The sequence below is a fragment of the Macaca nemestrina genome, chromosome 6, assembly GCF_043159975.1.
Source record: "Macaca nemestrina isolate mMacNem1 chromosome 6, mMacNem.hap1, whole genome shotgun sequence".
Lineage (NCBI taxonomy): Eukaryota > Metazoa > Chordata > Mammalia > Primates > Cercopithecidae > Macaca > Macaca nemestrina.
The window spans coordinates 68,298,437-68,321,603 of record NC_092130.1 but is presented as its reverse complement, the minus strand read 5'-3'; the positions used below and the strand labels follow the sequence as shown (position 1 = coordinate 68,321,603).

The 23,167-nt window shown below is 39.7% G+C and overlaps 1 protein-coding gene across 3 annotated transcripts in view; it reads right to left on the bottom strand.

Moving 5' to 3' along the window:
- LOC105471132 (erythrocyte membrane protein band 4.1 like 4A) overlaps positions 1 to 23,167 on the bottom strand; it is a 258,637-nt gene that overhangs the window by 50,822 nt on the left and 184,648 nt on the right. For all 3 annotated transcript variants that reach the window (XR_011624793.1, XM_024789518.2, XM_011723498.3), the window contains one exon: positions 493 to 583. Coding sequence is in view for 2 of the 3 variants with exons in the window: in XM_024789518.2 (XP_024645286.1) it covers positions 493 to 583 (91 nt within the window). In the remaining variant the exon portion in view is untranslated. The remainder of the gene's footprint in view (positions 1 to 492; positions 584 to 23,167) is intronic.

Here is a 23,167-nt window from a genome sequence, read left to right as displayed (position 1 = left end):
GCAGAGGACCATGACAAGTCTTCATACATATGCAATCACTGACTTCTGAGGCTCTGATGCCTCTAAATGCCATAAACCCTCTTTCCAGGGCCACAGTTCAGTGCACCACTATAATGAACACAGTACATTAAACATGAATATCATCTACTTTATTTTACAAGTCCCTCTGAGTTAGTCCATTATATCATGCCATTTTAAAAATCACAAGAAATTTTCAATTTTCTGCGGAGAATGCAAACCACAGACAATCTGTGAGTTCACCTTGCTGTGACAAAAAGAGCATTTTCTTCAAATAAGAGATTCAGGTCCTGATGTTTTATATTTTATTGGTATTTTAATGTATTATTTGGCCCAGAGAATATTTACTGGAACCCATGGATTAAAAGTATTCATTAATCATCAAAGTTAAAAGATTTTTAACCTTGTCTACAGAAAAAAGATCATTTTTATGACTGCATATAATTGTACATTTCTTCAGTTAACTTCACTGACCTTTTTACTGGTGAAGGTGCAATAATTTTAGTTGTTCCTTCATTTTCTCCATTTTCCATGTTTGTAGTTATCCTACTGATGCTGTTTGATCCTAGCAGAGGAGGAGAAGGAAAGATGGAAGGGAGAAAGGAAACAGTGATAAGGAAATGCAGAGAAACAGAAGACTTATTTTAAAATGCAATTTTAGGGACACTGTGGCACATTTTACTGATAAATTATAACCCCAAATAAATAACGAATCACTCAATAAATTGGAGGTACTATTTTCTAACGTGTACTAAACCTTCAACATAACAATGTCCTGGGGGTCTAGGCTATTTTTTTCAGACTTCAAAACTAAGTCTCCACATCTTTAAATGTTAAAATAACATTCACTTTAGACTACTAAAATGATATTCTGAGATATTTAGTGCCATATATTAGAATATAAAACATAATGATCAGGTTTTGATGACTACATTGTGAACAAGTTTCTCAGCATATCGTGACAGTCCCCATTTGAAATCAAACCAAACAAAAAACTTCAAACCTGAAAATATCCTAACTCATAATGCAGGTGTCAAAAAACGAGTAATATGCATGTGATCTGTATCACTCACACATAAAAAAAGACATTTTCAAATGTGTTCTTCATGCAAACATTCCTAAAAACCTGAAACTGAGTTTTTAAAAGTTGTTATTCCACAGATTTGCATACATGCTAGAGGAACCAGCAGAGGGAGCCCACAGCAGACACAATGTTGGAAGTCATCATCAAAATAAACTAAACCGAAGGGTCTGGGCCCTTCTAGGAGGTCTGACTTCCACTCTCAGGGCAGAGATGGATAAGCCTGCAGGAGTGAGGTGTGTGGGCTCTGGGAACAACTCTTCTCCGGTTGCACGCACCTCACTCAAGGAGGAGGCAGTTTAAATGAGCAGGGGAAATCAGCACGCACAGATGCCCACAGGCCCTGTTCAATTAGGTCTACGTGCCATGCAGGTGTGTCTTCCTCAGAGCTACTCCTGCAGGGGTATGTAAGAGTTACAATCCTTCAATCCAATGCATAAGGGTCACTAACTACCGAGAATGTCATGAAGATGAGTTTGTAATATTAATAAACACTAATATTTATTCAGTACTTACTGTATGTCAGGTGCTGTTACAAGCGCTTCACATCTATTTACTCATGTAATCCTCAAAATAATCCTATGAAGCAGATACCAATGTTATCTCATTTTAAAAGATAACAAAAATGGGCCTTTCCCAAGGTCCCACAGCTCCTGAGTGGTGTGGCAAGCTATGAAGCTGGGCAGTCTGGCTGCAGAGACTTAGCTCTAAACCACAGACTACTTTCACCTGTGGCCCACCCACAAGCAGCTCAAGAGTCCGTCTAGATTAGGAGTCAACTGGAAGAGACGGACTCTTAAAAGGGCAAGTGGGCTGGGTGCAGTGCCTCATGCCTGTAATCCCAGAACTTTGGGAGGCTGAGGTGGGTGGATCACGAGGTCAAGAGTTCAAGACCACCCTGGCCAACATAGCAAAACCCCATCTCTACTAAAAAATATAAACATTAGCTGGACATGGTGGCAGGTGCCTGTTATCCCAGCTACTCAGGAGGCTGAGGCAGGAGAACTGCTTGAACTGGGACCTGGGAGGCGGAGGTTGTAGTGAGCTGAGATTGTGCCACTACACTCCAGCCCTGGCTACAGAGTGAGACTCCGTCTCAAAAACAAAACAAAACAAAAAACGGCAAGTGAAAGTGATGTTCAATGAGAAGAACACCTGAGAGCGAGGCAAGAGGACAAGACAAGAGAAGCACCTGAGCACCCCTAAAGTTGGCAAGTTTCCTCCAGAGCAGTTGGGAAGTATGTCTGGCTACCCATCAGGAAAGATAAACATTAATAAATACACTTTAGACAGAGAAAACAAAGGGTGGTTTCAGATAAGAGTTCCAAAAACTGTTACTCTAAGGCATTTGACACGGATTCCATATCTGAATTGTGTTCCTATTTTGGAATCTTGAAATGAAAAGGTGATCCTGAAGACACCTGTGGCACAAAAGGTAACCTCACGCTGGAGCCACTACCAATAACTGAGCAACATCCAGAAGCCAGGGATAAGAAAAGAACAATGTTAGGGTAAATTCTGCCTAGTGTGAAAAATGGAACACAACCAATTAATTCCCTGGAACTACTCCACGCACCATCAAACATCGGCAGTGGCCAGTCACCATCTTAGTCACTTTTGCCATAACCATGTGACCATTAACAAAATCACAAGGGCAGATTCTCAAAATTGCAGGCAAAGATTTGGGATGAAGCTGCTTCTCACAGGTAGAACTCCATGTAGTACATGTCTGGGGCAGTGGCAGAAGGGATGAATTCTTTTAGGTCCTACACAGTAGGTGTGCCCTACCATTAGTTTCTTTTTTTTTTTTTTTTCCCCCGAGACAGAGTCTTGCTTTGTCACCCATGCTGGAGTGCAGTGACATGATCTCAGCTCACTGCAACCTCTGCATCCTGGGTTCAAGCAATTCTCCTGCCTCAGCCTCCCAAGTGAGTGGGATTACAGGCACATGCCACTGAGCCCACTAATTTTTTTGTATTTTTAGTAGAGATGGAGTTTCACCATCTTGGCCAGGCTGGTCTGGAACTCCTGACCTCAAGTGATCCACCCACCTTGGCCCCTCAAAGTGCTGGGATTACAGATGTAAGCCACCGTGCCCAGCCCCGGACATTAGTATTTTTAATTGTTCTTAATAAGCTTTATTTAAATGTGGTGGTATTCTTAGTAGATATTACTAATATTTAATATAAATGAAAAGGACCTTCATGTCCTAGGGCTGTTTTCCTAGGCAGGGGGAGGGGGGCACAGCAGACAGACCAATACCCAGTGTCAATAACACCAATGGAAAAATGCTGAGTAAAGGTGAACATCCTGTTAACCAAGGCCCTGAGTAACTAGCTTAAGAATAGACCTAGGTTTGCTCTGACCCTTATTCTCTTTAGACTGACTACCTTTTTCTTAGTCTAATAATCAATTACCTTAGGAAAAGTGCGGTTGCCTAATCACCTTCACCTGTTTCCCCTCCATCCAAAAATTAATAAACACAGAGAGAAAAACAGAATATTTTTAAAAAGAAAAATCGCAAACTATGTTTATATATTTGCTTAAAGAAAGCAATATTTGGATTTTCACAATGTCCGAATCATAATTTTTAAGATGAAGCATTATTTGGATGGTTTTCCAAAATAATTTCAGGAAAAAAACATCATGTGAGTGCTCTTTGTCACAAACACTCACTACCAGCATAGCCAGACTTTTTCAAAATAAATTGTTCTACTGTCAGTAATTTACTAATATGATAGTGCTATAACTCTCATATACTCACTGTAGATGAGATAAGGTATAGTCAGTAAAACGACTTAATTCATGGTTCCTTTATATTCAAAATGGTAAACTACTGTTCACTGTTAACATGTACAGTATATTTTATTTTTTACTTTTTTTAGGATAGAATCTTGCTCTGTTACCCAGGCTAGAGTGCAGTGGCATGATCTTGGCTCACTGCAACCTCTGCCTCCTGGGTTCAAATGATTCCCTTGCCTCAGCCTCAGGAGTAGCTGGGATTATAGGCATGAGCCACCACGCCCAGCTAATTTTTGTATTTTTAGTAGAGATGGGGTTTCACCATGTTGGTCAGGCTGGTCTCGAACTCCTGGTCTCAGGTTATCTGTCCGCATCACCTCAGCCTCCCAAAGTGCTGGGATTACAGGCATGAGCCACCGCGCCCAGCCAACATGTACAGTCTTTTTATATGAACTAAATATCTCTTCATCTGTATTCCCCTACTCTATAACAAATGTGAACTAGACAAGCTGGGTTTTAAAAGCCTGATTAGGAAGACTACATGGGGAAAAACCACTTAGAAGCATTAACTTACTAGGAGCACTTCTGAAGTATCTATTCATGTAATAGTCACATGCTTCCATTGGGCAATATGTTTTAGTTTTATGTCATTAAATATGTAACTTAAAAGTGGTAAATATACTTTCAGAATAATATATTTTAACCACTGTTCAAATTAGTAAGATTTTACCATACCACCATTTGAGATAGCTAATCAATTCAGTAAAGCTAGGTTATATGTTGGTAATTGAAATCTGCAGAGGTGAGAAATTTAGGTTATGCATTATTTATGTTTACTGACTTTCCATTTTGTTAACATGCACCACTAAATTTTCCTTTTCCTCCCCTCATCATACCACCTTCCCAAATCCCTCCTACATCAGCTCAGACTACATCGGGCTACAGAGAAAAGTGACCTGACAAACCCATCCCACTAATGGGCTTACATCTTCATGGATTACCTGCCACAGAATAGTTCCATTTTGAAGAGGAATAAAAGGAAAGGCCAAATATTAATTAAAATAACCAATAACAAGAGAATTTCAGGCACTGTTCCAGAAAATACTTTGAGGTTAGATAAATCTTTTCCCCCACCACTCCTTTTTCATTTAAATATCAGACATAAGAAAAGGGTAAAACATACATATATAAACAGTTTAACAAATAATTATACAGTAAACCACCACCCACTTCAAGAATTAAAACACAGAGGGCAACCAGGCGTGGTGGCTCACACCTGTAATCCCAGCACTTTGGGAGGCCGAGGCGGGTGGATCACGAGGTCAGGAGATGGAGACCATCCTGGCTAACACAGTGAAACCCCGTCTCTACTAAAAATACAAAAAACAATTAGCCGGGCGAGGTGGCGGGCGCCTGTAGTCCCAGCTACTCAGGAGGCTGAGGCAGGAGAATGGCGTGAACCTGGCAGGCGGAGCTTGCAGTGAGCTGAGATTGTGCCACAGCACTCCAACCTGGGCAACAGAGTGAGACTTCATCTTAAAAGACAAAAACAAAAGAAAAAAAACACAGAGGGCAATTTTCCTGCACTTCACAAATCAACCCATTTGGAGCAATTCTTTACTTTTTGGATAAAGTTAAACAGTTGCTTTCTGCCTAAAATATCTGGAAACACAGATTATGTGTTTCATTTCATAAAATATTTATGACATGTAAAACAATTTTTTTTTAATAAGGCCTCAAAATCGTAATAAAATGAGGGATACATCATTGTGCACCCACATGGCTGCCAGAACAGTGCACCACCCATGGTAGGTACTCAATGAATGTCTATTATTAGAAAGGATGTATTTGTTTCTACCATTTTTGCCACTAGAGAGGAAAATTCAGGATAATGATCTTTATTTAATAAGCACCAAAAGTAAAACAAAAACTATTAATAGATGTGGTGGTACCTGAGATGCATGTCAAAAGGACATGCAGCAATATACCTTGCATGACTGGGCTGCTTCTTAGAGTTTTAAAAGGCAGTCTTCCATGCTGCTTCAATTCACAGCCACAGGTGATCTGTAATCAAGATCAGTTACTGACATATGGCTATTGAGGCTTCGAAGTAAATCTCCATTTTACTTCAAGTAAAAATAATATTAACTCTAGTGAGGCCACTTAGAATTAATCAAGAGTGTCCAATTCATTTTACATATTGTTCACATTAAAAAGACAAAGCTCGATTTCAAAAGGCTGCTCGTATTTTGAAGAGCATGTCAGTCAGGGGACTGCTATCATTTATTAATGAGCCAAATCTAGCTCACGCCCTGTGATATTTGTTTCTGGGCTGTTAGACACCATGGCTTAATATGCGCACACACAATTCCCTGTAGTATATACAGTACTGAAATGCCAGTGTGCAAAGCTCCAGGGTTTCATTTGTTCATTTTTAATACACTATATCCAAATACTTCCATCCTGTCTGCATCAGACCACTACCAGTCCTTTGAGTGGTTAGATTCTGTTCACACTTGAGTACCTCCATCTTTAGTGATCCTTGCCTTCAGTTCAGGAAGAGTGACTGTCAGAAACAGAATGAACTTTCCCAGGATCTATTTAGCTACTTGATTTGGGGGCAATTCTTAAAAGTCATCCCTGTGATGTCAAGATTTGGTGATGAATATACACGTATTTTCAATTACAAAAATACTTTGCATTTAAATAGGATTATGAGTCTCACAAAATTCATAACTCAATTTGACACCTGTCACATAAATCAAATCTTTGATGTTACTTAAATGTTGCCGTTCTTTTTAATGTTTAAAGTGAAGGCTGAATGTGTGAAATTAAAATGAAAAAAAAAAAACGTATTTTGGAAAGTGAGAATACCTCATTCTGATACATGGGGGAAAGAATACATGGCTAACAAGTAAAACAAGGTTGTGATATATAATTTCTTTTAAAAATTCTCAAATATAAATTTGTAAACTTTCAGGTTAAATTTTATCCTACTTAACAATCACATTTTATTTTCTTCCCTAAACATAAAAAAAAAAAAACTGTATAAAATGCTTAAGAAAAATAGTAAGTAGATTATAGCTAGTCTCAACACAATAAGTTATTAGGTTTCAGTTAAGACAATCTGATTTATAAGACCTAACCCAGTTCAACTTATCAGAAGATATGATATTTATGAATTAAGAATTGGCCAATAATTGAAAATATATTTTAGCTCTATTTCTCATACTGACAGCTCAAAGTGACTTTGCCTTAATTTCACCAACTTTAGACTGGGTACTATGGAAAAAAATGGCATTATGGCAAATTAGCAAAATAAAACATTCTTTTTCTATACCACAAATAATGGTCAAATAGCTAAATATTCAAGAAAACCCTATATAATTTTCCTATCATCATGGAATTTTTTTTTTGAGGCGGAGTCTTGCTCAGCCACCCACTCACTGCAACCACTGTCTCCCGGGTTCAAGCAATTCTCCCATCTCAGCCTCCCAAGTAGCTGGGATTACAGGCACCCACCATCATGCCCAGCTAATTTTTGTATTTTAGTAGAGATGGGGTTTCACCATGTTGCCCAGGCTGATCTTGAACTCCTGACCTCAGGTGATCCACCCGCCTCAGCCTCCCAAAATGCTAGGATTACAGGCGTGAGCCACCACATCCAGCTGGAAAATTTTGTATTTGGCAAAACAGATGCTCATTAAACTCTATAAAGCAAAAATACTTTTTAAAACACATAATTTGGAAAATAAAGATGTTTCTGCATCCAATGGCTAATTGTTTAAAGTTTAAATACCTGGTTCATCCCCAAAAGGCAGTCATATTCCTTCTTAAGAATTCCTGGGCTGAATATAGTGGCTCATTCCTGTAATTCCAGCACTTTGGGAAGACAATGCAGGAGGATCGCTTGAGGCCAGGAGTTTGAGATCAGCCTGGGCAACATAGCGAGACGTATCTCTACAAAAAAATTTTTTTTAATTAGCCAACCATGGTGGCCTGTGCCTGTCATTCCAGTTATTCAGGAGACTGAGGCAGGAGGATTATTTAGCTCGAGAGTTTGAGGTTACAATAAGCCATGATCACACCACTGCACTCCAGCCTGGTGACAGAGACCCCATTTCTTAAAACACAAAAAATGTTTCTGTCTTCTAAAGTTCCAAGAGTGATATTTAAGCAGTTGCCTCTTTACTAGAAATACATAGACTTTGTAGACACCAATTTTGCTACAGAAAGATCAAACAAGGCATTCTAAACTGCAAAGCTGGAGGGCAGATTATAAAGAATGGGTGTGGAGGAGAAAGATGCTAGGAAAACATGTCTACGCATGAAAGATTCCCCTCCCGAGTTGTTCTGCTTCCAATTTCCTCTTCCCTGACCCAGTACTCTCCTGGATCCCTCTCCTTTTGTCATTACCAAAATGATAATTTGGGGCTGAGTGCACATAAAGGCACTTATTCCTCTACTCTTCCCCCAGAGCTAGAGAGGCACACACAGGGTGTGGAGTTAGTCATAGACAGTGTGGGTCAGAATGCCAGGTTCAAATACAAGAAAGGGATTTGTCAGGCTGGGAAGGCATCTGCTTATTCCCTTACACCCTCAAAGGAGTAGGATGAGAGAGTTCTATCTGAAGACTTGTAATCTACACCAGCGTGGAAAGACTGCCAAATGTGGCAACAGCAGAGGGTGCACATTGTTCCTTCAAGCCCTCTTGGACCCAGAAACACCACCTATCTATGAATGGTCAGCTGGAATCAAGAGGTGTCGCAACTCACTTGGATATCAAGTTTTTCTTCCTGTGATACCAGTTTGAGGGAAGAGAGTTGAGTGATCACTCACATCCTTCTTAGTGGTACTCCTGGTACCCTCTCCTCCAATCCTCTATCAGGGCCACACAGCCTACTGACACACACCAAACATTCTCCAGCCATCTCTCAAGCTCCACAATTTATGCTTGCTTGGTCTAGCGCAGGTGGATAGTTCCATACCTAACCTAAAGCTGGTTCTGTCTCAGAGGAGACAGTGCTAGAACACTACTTTTGAGGTTTTTATTTGATGCAATTTTAACAGTAAATAAAATAAATGTAAATATAAACTAAGCATACTTGTATATCAAGATTGTTTTTAAAATGCTTATTTAGCTAAGGCAAAATGGGGAAGTTTTTTGTCTACTTCTGTGTTTGAGCTTATCTCAAGGACTCTGTGGTGATTTAATTTTATTTTATGCAAGCGCCCACTAGAAGAATTTTGAAAAACAATGAACCTTTGTGCTTGTTTCAAAATGATATCTAAAACTTTTCATCAAAAGTTTAAATAGTACCAAAGGATGTAATTTGAAGTATAAATATTAACATTAAAAAATAGAACTGTTTCATGACTCCCAAAATGTATCCCATGTAATAAAATGCCATACCAATTCGTTGTGTCATCCATTTTAAAAATATATGAAACGAGTTGTTTAGCAGTTAATAAATTTCATCACATTCTTTTTTCTCTTTGTATTTGCATTTCAATTCTATTTCACCTACAAAATTTATCCCTAGTATGTTTTGTGTTTGAAAGTTGACATGGTTTGGCTGTGTCCCCACTCAAATCTCATCTTGAATTGTAATCCCCGGTGGGAAGTGACTTAATCATGGGGGTGGTTCCACCATGCTGTTGTCATGATAGTGAGTGAATTCTCACAAGATCTGATGGTTTTATAAGCATCTGGCATTTCCCCTGCTGGCACGCATTCTCTCTCCTGCCACCCTGTGAAAACGTGCCTTCTGCCATGATTCTAAGTTTCCTGAGGCCTCCCCAGCCAAGTGGAACTGTGAGTCTTTTAAACCTCTTTTTTTAATAAATTTCCCAGTCTCAGGTATTTCTTCATAGCAGTGTGAGAATGAACTAATATAAAAGTTTTCATTATCACCTTATCATACTTCTCTACAACTAAATATAGAAATAAAATGTTTACTTCCCATGACCATACATAAAGCTGTAAGTGTTAAAAATTTCTTCTGAACTAAGTTATTATAATTAGTAGCAGTATATTAGTATACCATACTAATGCTGATAGATTATTAAATATAAAAAGTAAATTTTTTATTGGAAAGCATTTTTTTTTTTTGAGACAGAGTCTCACTCTGTTGCCCAGGCTGGAGTGTAGTAGAGCAATCTTGGCTCACTGCAACATCTGCCTTCTGAGTTCAAGTGATTCTCTTGTCTCAGCCTCCCAAGTAGCTGGGACTACAGATGCCCACCACCACACCCAGCTAATTTTTGTATTTTTAGTAGAGATGGGGTTTCACCATGTTGGCCAGGCTGGTCTTGAACTCCTGACCTTAAGTGATCCACCCACCTCGGCCTCCCAAAGTGCTGGGATTACAGGCGTCAGCCACTGTCCCCTGCCAGAAAGCAATTTTTAATGAGGTAAAAAGAGGTCGTTTTATTTCCCTAATGATTACATGTATCAAATCCATCTATGAATGTTACTTTTTGCTAGAATGAAACAGTTTAGAAACAAGTCTATTCCTACTTTTATTTTGATTTTTGATGTTGTGAACCCATTTTCAGAATAAACAGAGGTGTATGTAATGTATTCTGTTATAAAGATATCACCACTGTGTCAAAGAACTTCTAAGGAGTTAGCTATCTAACAGTGATATATTATCCAAAATTATTCTGAATGTTCTACCAAGTGACAAATCCACTGGGTCCTCCTTCAATTTTGTTGCAAGTCAAAATGAGAAAATGACTTAGGAAAGTATATGTCACTTGATAATTAGAGTCATTTACCTTCCCAACACCAACCCAGGAGGTTCAATGTTTATGGACAAAGCAGTCTAATAGATTCCGGATGGAGGAAAGGGCTCTTTTCTTTTGCAAAGTGGAAGAAGGTCCATGCACAAGGGCAGGCTGGAGAGAAGAACCAGTATGTATACTACCACAGGAATATGGCTTTTAGAAAAGAGAATCTTGAAATTGATTCAATGAAAACTACCTGTGCCCACGTACATCTTAGAAAGCCTGTGTGTTGCCCTCCCCACCTGACTCAGATCAGGACATGCTACCCCAAACTATAACACCTTGGCATTTGAGAAAATAGCAGAAGCAAGAAAGCCCCTCTTATCTCCCAACCCTCAGTCATTTTCTCCTGAAACAGGTCGAAAACCTAGAAGATCACTCTCTGACCTCCCTACTTTCTCCTCCTGATGTGATGGATATCCTGCTTTACCCAGACGGAGGGGATATCACACAGGTAAACCAAGAAAAATCCAAACAAACAATCTTTGCTAAGCCCCCCTCCAGGTTATTACCATTAGAATACACTCTTTTGTCCTCTAGTCATACTTCTGTTTGTCCATGAAAATACACAGATCTCACATCTTTGTGTCTTCATTTCCAAAGGCTCTCATATACATAAAACTGATATTAAACAAAGTTATACACTTTTCTCTTGTTAATCTTTTGTTATAGAGACCTCATCCATGAACTTAGTGATAAGTGAGGAAAAGTTACTACTTTTTCTCCCCTACACAACCCACCCTAGAAGTTGCACACACCAGCCTGAAATCTACTGCCTTAATTCACCTGTACATTAAAACCCTCTTCTTTTGCAATAGCACCAAGGACTGCTTCTAGCCATAAGCAAATTATCCTTCTGGACACTTACAACTCTGTCAGTGCTCCACTCTATACCACTTGGTATGTCCTGCCTACATTCCAGCATTGCTTCTCTAGTCTTGCAAAGCAGTTGGTTAAGTGCACAAGGTTGAAAGTCCAACAAACTTAGATTTATTTCTCAGCTCTGTCAATTTACCCATTGTAAATTGATCCTGTGATCTTGGCCAAGTTATTGAACTACTCTGGGCCACAGTTTTCTCATGTGTAAAATGGAAACACCACCACTTATATAATGCACAGCTGGATTAAATTACACAATTTATATAAAGCTTTTAGCACTGTGTTTGGAATTTAGTAAGTGCTAAATAACCGACTGCTGTGTTATTTGTATATGACTTAGCGCCTACAGATTAGGGGCCAAGCTTTATTCCATTTTCTGTGCTCTATAAAACAGGGTCTTATGCCAAGAGGTGCCCAATAAATTCTTGTTGAATAAGGAGGAAAAGAAAAAAGGTGTCATTTATGGTAACTCACTAAAGCTGTGATTTTAACTTGAATATATAATAGGCCTTTCGTTTTGCTTGCTTTTCTGATTTTCGTAGCTATGTTTGGAATGCTAAACACTCCCAAGAAGACTGAAAACGTTAACTTTTTAGAGAAAATCTAACCAGACTTGCCATATATTAATAAATCTTTTACAGATGGAAAAGAAGCCTAAGTTTCAAGTCAGAATAGAAAAGGATGCCAACAAAGGCTAACAGCCTTGAACATACACCTGACTATATGACCTACCTAATGCTCCTTGCAATTAACAGTTACCGCCTTTCCCTCTCTCTCTTGGCTAGGTAAGATGCCCCAAATAACTTAAACATTTTCTTTTAAAAATGGCTTAAAGTAAAAGCAGGCTGACTCTGACTCTATTAATGAGCAGAATGTGTGGTCTTCTCAAGAATATCTGCTGAAAACAAGTTAAATCTACTGAAGAAATCACACATAGGGGAAAAAAACAGAGGGTGTATATTTTCAAATCACTCCAGACCTTTCACCTTTTTTATCTTGCATTTACTTTCCAAGCATGTACCGTAGTATCCCAAAGACTTGGGTTAGGATCCTGGCTCTGCGCTTACTGCCTGTGTAATCTCAAACAAGTACTTAATGTTTCTGAGCCTCAGTTTCCTCATAAGATCAGACTACCAACCATCTTCCTCAGGGGGATACTGAAAGGGTTATACCCAGTAATGTTATCCACTGTTTTCATGCAAGGAAATCAGCTCAAATTAGAAAGAAATTCATGGTAAATGCACAACAGGATTTCACAGACTTGAATTCACAGCTACTAAGCCTCCCTTCCCCTCTCTTCTCAAAGCTGTGTGATTCTCAGTGAGTCAACTCCATTCTTCTTTCTCTGCAAACCAGCTTTTCTGTTCAAAGCTGTAGCTGGTACCTGGACCGTAATGCAGCCCCAAAAGGCTTGGTTGTCCCCAGCTAAGTGACTCATCTTCTGGACTCCATGTCATCTTCTCTGGAGAAGGAATCTGGGCGGTTTCCTCAGAGGCCCCATTCTTACCCCAAGAGAGAAGAGAGTAGCAAGTCCACTGTTACAGAGGGCTGTTCCTCCGCCCCTTCTGGACTCCTGCTCCAGAGACCAGCACAGTGCCAGCGTTCCAAGGGCCAAGGAGGGCACCTGCTCCACAAGTGGAAGTAGTTTCTTTCTTTCTGTTTTTGAGACGGAGTCTCACTCACTCTGTCTCCCAGGCTGGAGAGCAGTGGCGCAATCTCGGTTTGCAACCGCTGCCTCCCGGGTTCAAGCGATTCTTGTGCCTCAGTCTCCCAAGTAGCTGGGACTACAGGTACACACCAACCACGCCCAGCTAGCTTTTGTATTTTTAGTAGAGACAGGATTTCGTCATGTTGGCCAGGCTGGTCTTGAACTCCTGACCTCAGATGATCTGCCTGCCTCGGCCTCCCAAAGTGCTGGGATTATAGGAATGAGCGACCGTGCCTGGCCAGAAGTACTTTCTTTCTTCTTTACCTCACCTATCTCTCCCTATACCTACCAAAATAACCCTGAACTCTGAAAACCCCCAAAATCTTTAACATTGATATCAATAAGTAATAAGTAATTTATGGCCAAACAGAGCCATAAAAAATGAATCCCAGAGTTTTCAAAGTCTGAAGAAAATACTGGTATAGAAACCATCACCTCAGAAAAATGAATTCTGATAGTAAAGCAAAGATGTGGAATCCTCAGACACAATCTACTCAGGAATATCTATCCCCAAAACAGAATCCCAAACCGCTGACAGACACACCCTCCAGCCCCAACCTGTGAAGAAGAGGTGAGGTAAGAAAATATGTAAATTTGCCCAATGTGTTAGTAAAATCAGGAATTGCAACAACAAATGACTGCCAAGGTAGAGCCAGTTCCCACTGCTGACTTCCAAAAGAACAGGCAGGTTCAAGAAAGGACTAGTCTAAGGTTGTGTTCACACACAACTCCAAGGCAGAGACAAAGCTATACAAAACCTTTCTAAGAAAGAATGCCTTCTTTTTATTTTTACCCAGAAAGACAGCACCTTTTAACTATGAGTTAACCAAAGAGACCAAATCTCATATTCCTCTGGTCTATTTGGACTAAAAATATTTTTTAAACTGTATTAGAACCAAGATTAAAATTAGTTTTATTCAATTTGTCAATAACAGTTTCATTTGAACTTTAACTCTTTTCTTTTGAGACGGCGTCTTACTCTGTCACCCAGACTGGAGTACAGTGGTGCGATCTCAGCTCACTGCAACCTCCACCTCCCAGGTTCAAGCGATTCTTTTGCCTCAGCCTCCTGAGTAGCTGAGATTACAGGCACCTGCCACTGTGTCTGGCTAATTTTTGTATTTTTAGTAGAGACGGGGTTTCACCATGTTGGCCAGGCTGGGCTTGAACTCCTGACCTCGTGATCCACCCGCCTCAGCCTCCCAAAGTGCTGGGATTACAGGTGTGAGCCACCGTGCCCAGCCTAAGATGTTTTAAAGAATTGGCTAGAAGGTTTTTCCAAAGACAAAAAGTACTGTGTATTTCCAATGACAAAACTACATTTTATAATCTGGGAAAATCTTTTTCACAACTTTGCAAGACTTTTGAAGTGGTAAAAACCATATACTTTTTTCAAACAACTTTCTAAAATTCCATTGTATCTATTTTTCATATTTGGTCCTTCTAACTCTGTGGACAGGTAAGTCAGAGAGAATAAAAGAATTTTAGAAAGAGGAGGAATCTTTAAAGCTTACATACCCAATTCTTTCATTTTATGGATAAAGGGATGAAAGCTGAGAATGCTGAATGACAAGCTACAGGTCACAACCAAGGCAGACCAGGAATTCAGAGCTACTCAAATCAGGTATGACTTTCACACTCTTTTTTTTAAGCTCCCCTACCACCCCACTGGTCACTTCTCAATTCAATGGCTTAAATAATCAGTTAAGAGGCAACTTAAGTATCCCTCAGAGCAGAGGTTCTTAGAAAGGAGAGAGGGAGGGACCACAGACTTGGACCATAACTCAGTCCATGGTCTAATTCTGATCTGTCAACTTGGAAAAGGAGAGTCACAATTACACTTTTGCCAAAATGAAGTTAACTCCACTTTATTTCCAGAAGTCATCTCCATAACCACCGATATAACAATTCTAGCTCAGAATGTCTTGTTCTAACCCCTTTGTATGAAAATTCATACTAACTTCTTCCTTTTTCCGACCCAGAACAAACAAACAAAAACTTCACAATACCCATCAAAGGCCGGATAGACGTGAGAGCTATTACTGTGTTACTATCTTTTCCCAGTTTCTTTACCCTCTCTTTTCCCAAACATTCCTCCTTGCTAAGTGATTCTCATCCAGACACCTCCACATTCTAGAATTTGCTACACTTGCAAATCATCACTTCTTTGGGCGAAAAACACAAAGTGTCCTCTACTTCATTTAATCCAAAGACTCCTTATACCATGAGTCTTCCTCATGAAATGGAGCACCCTCTGGCTTGAGGACCTACATGCAATCTTCTGTACTTTCATCCTGGACTCATGCCCCTCTCCGTGAAGACTCTGGTTTTGTCTGCTACAACACAGGAGAAATTCCTAACATTTGAGTTTTGTACAATTGACCTTATATTGTTCTGTTACTTTCTCTGTAAATCATAATGATCTAGGCTAAGAACTGTCTCAACTCTGAGCTTATTGAGAATGTCTCTATTGGAAACATGGATGAGCATTTGTGAACTTCATGCATTCATGACAGTTATCTGCAGGGCTTTTAAAAAGTGCTTGGTAAAAATTCAAACGAAAATAAATCTCTCTCTCACTGCCAATCCCCATTCTCTCAGAAACCCTTCCCAAAGGCCACTACTGTTACTAGTTTCTAATGTATCCTGCCTGCAAGTATTATCTGTATGTATCCTTTCCCACCCCATTTGTCTTTGTATATAATGGTAACACATTAAATACTACCGGGCCCCTCTGCTTCTCTGCCCCCATCATTTATATACTATATCCTGGAGATCATTTCCTATCTGCACATACAAATGTATCACATTCTTTTTTAGTCTTTCCTCTCTATATTGTGGACTATAACTGACCTGTGTTCGTATCTCAGCTTTGTGACTCTGTACAAGTCTCGGCCTCTGCTTTCTCACCTAAACATTGAGAATTACAGCATCTTCTAGAAGAGTAAGATAGTATCTGCAGTGTCTACACAGTGCCAGGCACACGGTGATGCTCATTGATTAGTCCTGGCGTTTCACTCCTTTGGTGGGCTCCTCATGGGACCTGGCCTTTCACAGTAGATACTGTGGGACTATGGAATCAGATCGACACAAGCTCCAATCCTGCTCTCAGGTTTCTTGTAACAGAGACATGGTATTTCATGTGGAGCAGAGGCTGGGGAACATACATTACTTTATTAGGCCAGTTTCCTTCTAATGGATATTTAGGTAGTTTCCAGTCTCTGTGATGACAAACAACACAGGAGTAGTTCTGCTGATATTATAGAAGTGACGTATTTGATCTAGTATCTTCCTGGACCAACTCAGAGATTGGGGACTTGCTTTTGAATTTCCTGATCCAGAGCCACAGCTTCTGTGTGCTCCTCATTCAACAATTTTGCTTCCCCTCTGGGAGCCCTTTCAGCTTTGCCTTTTCTTTGTCTTCTCTGTTCCTATTGTCTGTTTAACATGAAAAATGCATTCGAGTAGGCCTGGCAGCTAATTACTTCAAATAGGGGAAACCACCTTACACAGAAGATGGAACGATTAACTGCATGAACTTGAAAATTATTGCGCAGTGTCATCACTGTTAATGAACACACTGTAAGAAGCATGCATTCTTTCCAATTCATAGTTACAGAAAATCCCAAGAGGGCTGGAAAGCAGTGAAGATTTGAGGTGGGAAGGAGAAGAGGGTAGAGATGTTGGTGTAAAAAAAAAAAAAAAATCAGAGAACAAAAATGACTTGAACAAATACTAGATGATTTCATTCATATGAAGTACCTTAAGTAGTCAAAATCATAGAAACGAAGTAGAAAGACGATTACCAAGAGCTGGGGGGAGCAGGAAGGGGTAATCGGTGCTTAGGGAGTATAGTTTCAGAGTCATAAGATGAAAACACTCTAGAGATTGGTTGTACAACAATGTGAATATATTTAATACTATTGAACTTACTCTTAAAATGCTTAAGATGGTAAATTTAATGTTATGGTTTCATCACAGTGAAAAAAAAGGCTTGGACTAAATGCTACTCTGAAGAGTAGGAACATAGTAAGAAAAGACACCTCCTAACTCTGTGATCCTGATACTGCTCCCAACAGCTGCTCTGGGGTGCTAAAATCTGTAGGCAGGCACGACAGAAGAAAGCTTCATGTAGTAAGCTCTGACTGGCCCAGTTCACACTTGATTTATACTGAATCTTCTGGATTTAAGTGAGAGTGTCCAATTTCCTTTCCAAGCCCCTCTCACTGTACTTGAATGGCCTCTCCTTACCCCTCACTCTCAAAAGCCCACAGCACCTCAACATAATGACATCATCCTTTATATATGAAGTTGATGCCATTACAGCAAATGTACCTCAAACATTGACAGATGGATTCACAGTGGTCCCCACTGTGAATAGAAAGACATCCTTTTGGTTTAGGAGAAGGAAACTAAAGTATACCAAGTCCCTGCAAGTTCTGACAAGATACTCAGCCCATTTCAGACACATCCCCAAGACAGCAACCCATCTGACAGATGAAGAAAGCAAGCCTCAGGCTGGCTAAGTGACTTTATAATATTTTATGTCTAGTACATGGATTACTGAAGCTGAACCAGCATGTACCAGGATCCAGCTTACTGGATCACACTGATACATCCGTCTCTATTCAGATAACTCACCTTTCCTCGGCCTTCAAAACATCGATTTGACTGCCACAAGCCACACTGAGGTTCTGCTGACTTGCATCTGACACAATGCGCCAATCAGAGGAAGCATTTGATAAAAAATTATTGTTTTGACATTGCTATTTCTTCGCAGCCCAGAGCTATACTTCATCAAATGAAACTGTACTTCATTGTATCAAAGCATTTCTCTGTCTCCGCTGCTTTGACTGCACCCACCTTGGGTCAACAATAGATGGTGGTCAGCTACCCTCAGGCGAATCATTCACTATGGGGGAGTCCAGAGCTGTGTGGCACCATCATCCCCTGGAGTTGGCCCACTGACCTACTAACTACAACGTGCTCATGTCTGGAGTCATGAAGTATTTGAATCAAACATAGTGGTGATTGCTTAGGATGCTGCAGAAACACAGTGTGAGCCCCAGGGCAGATGGAGTCATCCGTCACATGGTGGATCAACCACTTACACCAGCTCGGTCAAGGAGAGTTTCCAGGCAGGCAGCCCTCAAGCCCAAATCTGTCCATCGGAAATGTTTAATTTAGCACACAGAGCCTTTTTTAAATGAAATTAATTGCCAGTATTTCAAATTCTAGGAAGTTCACATAAATACCCAGATTTTGTACTTCTCTTGAAACACTGGAAGATACGTCAACACTAGGTCCACTCTGCTGCACAGAAACAACTGGCTTGCTCCAAGCAGTAAGTAGCTGTCCTCTTGCACACTGTGCACAAACCATCCTCTCAGAAATCATTTTCACAACCCTTTACACGCTCTGTTTGCAGCCCCTTCCACAGGGCAAGAATGGGAATGCCAAAAATGTCATCTTATCTTGCTTTTCAATAGTTCAAAGATTATGCTGCAAGTATTTGTGTTCAGTGAGATATTTTTAAGAACTTAAAATGCTGCATCAGATAATCAAAGTCTTGTGTATCCATCACAAATGGCTTCAACCATTACTCTTCCTATAGCTAATTATGAATTATACCCAAATATTCTGTCTTTATTGCCTACTTACAGCAGAGACTATCTCCTTTGACAGGAATCCAACTGTGTGAGTTGCCAAGAACTTGTCAGACAGAGGGTTGTACCAGGAGGGCATTCTTTCCTCCTGCCGTCCCTTTTCTGGCTTTACCCAAGCTCCTCTGAGGCAGTTTAGACTTGCAGGAATGCTCTGGCTGCCTGCCCTGGTGCTGACCTCCTCTGGGTGGGGAAGCAGGCTGCTGGGTGCAGGGCACTTGACTCTGGAATGTACTTCCTCATAAAGGTGCCAGGGCCTGCACTTGGTGAATTGTAAACACAATGGCTTTTTAGCTGCCAGGGTATTTATTACTCTTAATTGAGAGGTGAATAAACATGCTTTTTAAACTTACAGAGAACTGGGAGGCAAGTTAAGGGGACTAGTCATCTAGTTTGATTGAATTACTTTAACTTCGAAATTTAAAAAAAAAGTATCTAAAGTAAAAACTCATTTAGTATAAATTAATGATACAAACTAACAAAAGTAATAACCTCCATCATGACTTTTTAAAAAATTATATACAAATGTTTTGTGTTTTTTGAAACACACCATATTTATTCATTTGCATATTTTCTGTGACTGCTATTGTGTTATAAATGGTAGAGGTGAATAGTTACATCAGAAACCACATGGCCTGCAAAGCCTAAAATATTCATTATCTGGCCCTTCGTGAAAAATGTTTCCCTATTCCTACTCCACTAAATAACTCTTGTGGGTTTTTTTTGTTTGTTTGTTTTATTTATTTACTTTTATTTCAATGGTTTTAGGGGAGCAGGTGGTTTTTGGTTACACGGATAAGTTCTTTAGTGGTGATTTCTGAGATTTTGGTGCACCCATCACCCAAGCAGTATACACCGTACACAATGTGTAGTCTTTTATCCCTCACCCCCTCGTACCCTTCCACCCAAATCCCGAAAGTCCATTACATCATTTGTATGCCTTTGTGTCCTCATAGCTCAGCTCCCACTTAAAAATGAGAACATATAATATTTGGTTTTCCATTCCTGAGTTACTTCACTTAGAGTAACGGTCTCCAGGTCAGGCACTGTGGCTCACGGCTGTACTCCCAGCACTTTGGGAGGCCAAGGCAGGCGGATCGTGAGGCCAGGAGATCGAGACCATCCTGGCTAACATGGTGAAACTTCGTCTCTACTAAAAATACAAAAAATTAGCTGGGCATGGTGGCGGGCACCTGTAGTCCCAACTACTCAGGAAGCTGAGGTAAGAGAATGGCATGAACCCAGGAGGTGGAGCTTGGAGCTTGCCATGAGCCAAGATCGCGCCACTACAACCCAGTCTGGGCAACAGAGCGAGACTCTGTCTCAAAAAAAAGAAAAAAAAAAAAGAGTAACAGTCTCCAACCTGATCCAGGTTGCCTCGAACACCATTATTTTTGTTCCTTTTTATGGCTGAGTAGTATTCTATGGTATACATATTAATATAAACACCACATTTTCTTTATCCACTCATTGGTTGATGGGCATTTAGGCTGGTTCCATACTTCTGCAAATACAAATTGTGCCATTATAAACATCATGTGCCAACTGTCTTTCTTATATAATGACTTCTTTTCCTCTGGGCAGATACCCAGTAATGGGATTGCTGGATCAAATGGTAGTTCTACTTTTAGTTCTTTAAGGAATTTCCATGCTATTTTTCCATAGTGGTTATTCTAGTTTACATTCCAACCAGCAGTATAAAAGTGTTACTTTTCACCACATCCACACCAACATCTATTATTTTTTAATTTTTTAATTATGGTCATTCTTGCAGGAGTAAAGCGGTATCTCATTGTGGTTTTGATATGCAACTTCCTGATAATTAGTGATGTTGAGCATGTTTTCACATGTTTGTTGGCCATTTGTACACCCTCTTTTGAAAATAGTCTATTCGTGTCCTTTGCCCACTTTTTGATGGGATTATTCTTTTTTTGTTGTTGTTGCTGATTTCAGTTCCTCGTAGATTCTGGATATTAGTCCTTTGTTGGATGCACAGTTTGTGAATATTTTCTCCCAGTCTGTAGGCTGATTGTTTACTCTGATCATTTCCTTTGCTGTGCAGAAGCTTTTTAGTTTAATTAGGTCCTATCTATTTGTTTTTGTTCTTGTTGCATTTGTTTTTGGGTTCTTAGCTATGAACAGCTTTGCCTAAGCCAACATCTAGAAGAGTTTTACCAATGTTATCTTCTAGAATTTTTATGGTTTCAGGTTGCAGTGAACTAAGATTGGACCACTGTACTCCAACCTGGGCGGCACAGTGAGACTCCGTCTCAAGAAAAAAAGAGAAGTCAGGACAAAAGCAATTAAAAAATCAGAGTGAAAGGTGGTCTCAGCAAAGTCTTAGATTTTAACACAGTATTGTTTAATCCTCTTTTTAGAATAAAAATGATGAATAGACACCACTGTTTAAAATATATAAAGTCATCAATGCTTAAAGATATCACTACAATAATATTCACTTTAGAGCTATTTATGGTTTTCAAATTTTGAAACAGCTTAAATATCCAAGAATTAAAGATTGGTTGAATTGTCGCATCTCTATATCTACACAGTAGAAAATCATACATATATTAAAATGGCATTGTTGAGGAACATTTAAAGACTTAGAACATATCCATGAGGTATTATTAAATAAGAAAAGCAAGTTGAAAACTCACAATTTTACCACTTGTGTGAAAAAGATACACAACTGACCGAAAGGCTATATAATACAGTGCTACTACAAGGAGAATGAAGTTGAATATGAAAGGGGTTTTCTTTCTTTTTGGGAGAGAAGATTCTAAGTTTTCTAAATTTTAAAAAATAAGCATGTATTTTTATAATAATAAAAGCATAATACAGTCTACATTTTTAAAAGATCCACCTGCCAGGCACAGTGACTCACACCTGTAATCCTAACATTTTTGGAGGTCAAGATGTAAAGATCGCTTGAGGCTGGGAGTTTGAGACCAGCCTAAACAACACAGCAAGACCCCATCTCTACAAAAAATAAAAGATTAAAAAACATTAGCTGGGAGTGGTGCTGTGTGCCTGGAATCCCAGCTACACAGAAGGCTGAGGTGGGAGGATTGCTTGAGCCATGAGTTCGAAGCTACAGTGAGCTATGGCCACAATACTGCATTCCAGACTGGGTGACAACGTGAGACCTTGTCTCAAAAAAAAAAAAAAAAAAGAGAGAGAGAGAGAGATCCACCTGATGCTGGGAGGCTGTCCTCCAAAAAAGGCTGGGCTGTGCATTAGGGGGACAAGCTTACAACAAATCCTAGACTTCCTTCGTCCTCTGCTGCCCATGTGTAAGTAACACATAAGCTTCATGTAATTTGTTGCATATGAGCGTGTTCTCTCTTAATGGACTCAAACAAGTCGGTAACCAATGCCCAGTAAACTTACTCCACAGTAGTTTTAGCCAAACTGCCTTTTACGTCTTAGTTTCCTCATTAGCTGAAGGGAGGTAATAATAATAGTGATGTGGCAAGGTAATCTATTGCAAATTTAGTCATGTTTTATTCTTGTCAGTAGAACCACCAGAAAGAAATTTATTTTCTCCCAGCCCAACAAGAGGAAGGGAACTACAGTCAGACTTAATTTGACCTTAGAAGTATTAAGTCAGGTGATATTCTCACACACAGGAATGGCAGAATAAATTCATACACTTTTCTTCACAGGCTTGGCAAAAGGATTAACTGAAATGATAGACATTATAATGCTATGTCAATTTTCACACAATGTTCAGATGTTAATATTGTTACTAAAACTTTCATTTACTTCCTATTAATGTGCTAGACCCAGGAGACCTGGGCTCCTGCACCAGCCATACCTCTGAATAATTGCTAGAACCACATCTTCCTCATCCATAAAATGGATGTACTCTTTCCCTTGCCCCACCTCACAGGGTGAGGCTCAAACAAGATAATATCTGTGAAAGGACACTGGAGAGTGTTACACAAGGGTGATCTACAAGCAAGCCACAAACTAACGTCAGCGATATTACTTCACAGTAAAATTCTGTGAGCAACGAGCACTGAATGTGGATTAAAGCTGATTGATTAGGTGGTTTTATTAAAGACACAGTGTCTTCATTAAACAAAAAAATCTGAATAACCCAAATGTCCATCAACAGTAGAATGAATAAATTGTCAAACACTAGAATACTCAGCAAGAAAAGGAACATGCTTTAGTACACACTGTATGTAATGTTGGCAGGAACAATCAAGACACAAAAAAACACATACTATGATCCATTCATATAATGTTAAAAACAGGCAAAACAAACTAATTTGTTCAGGA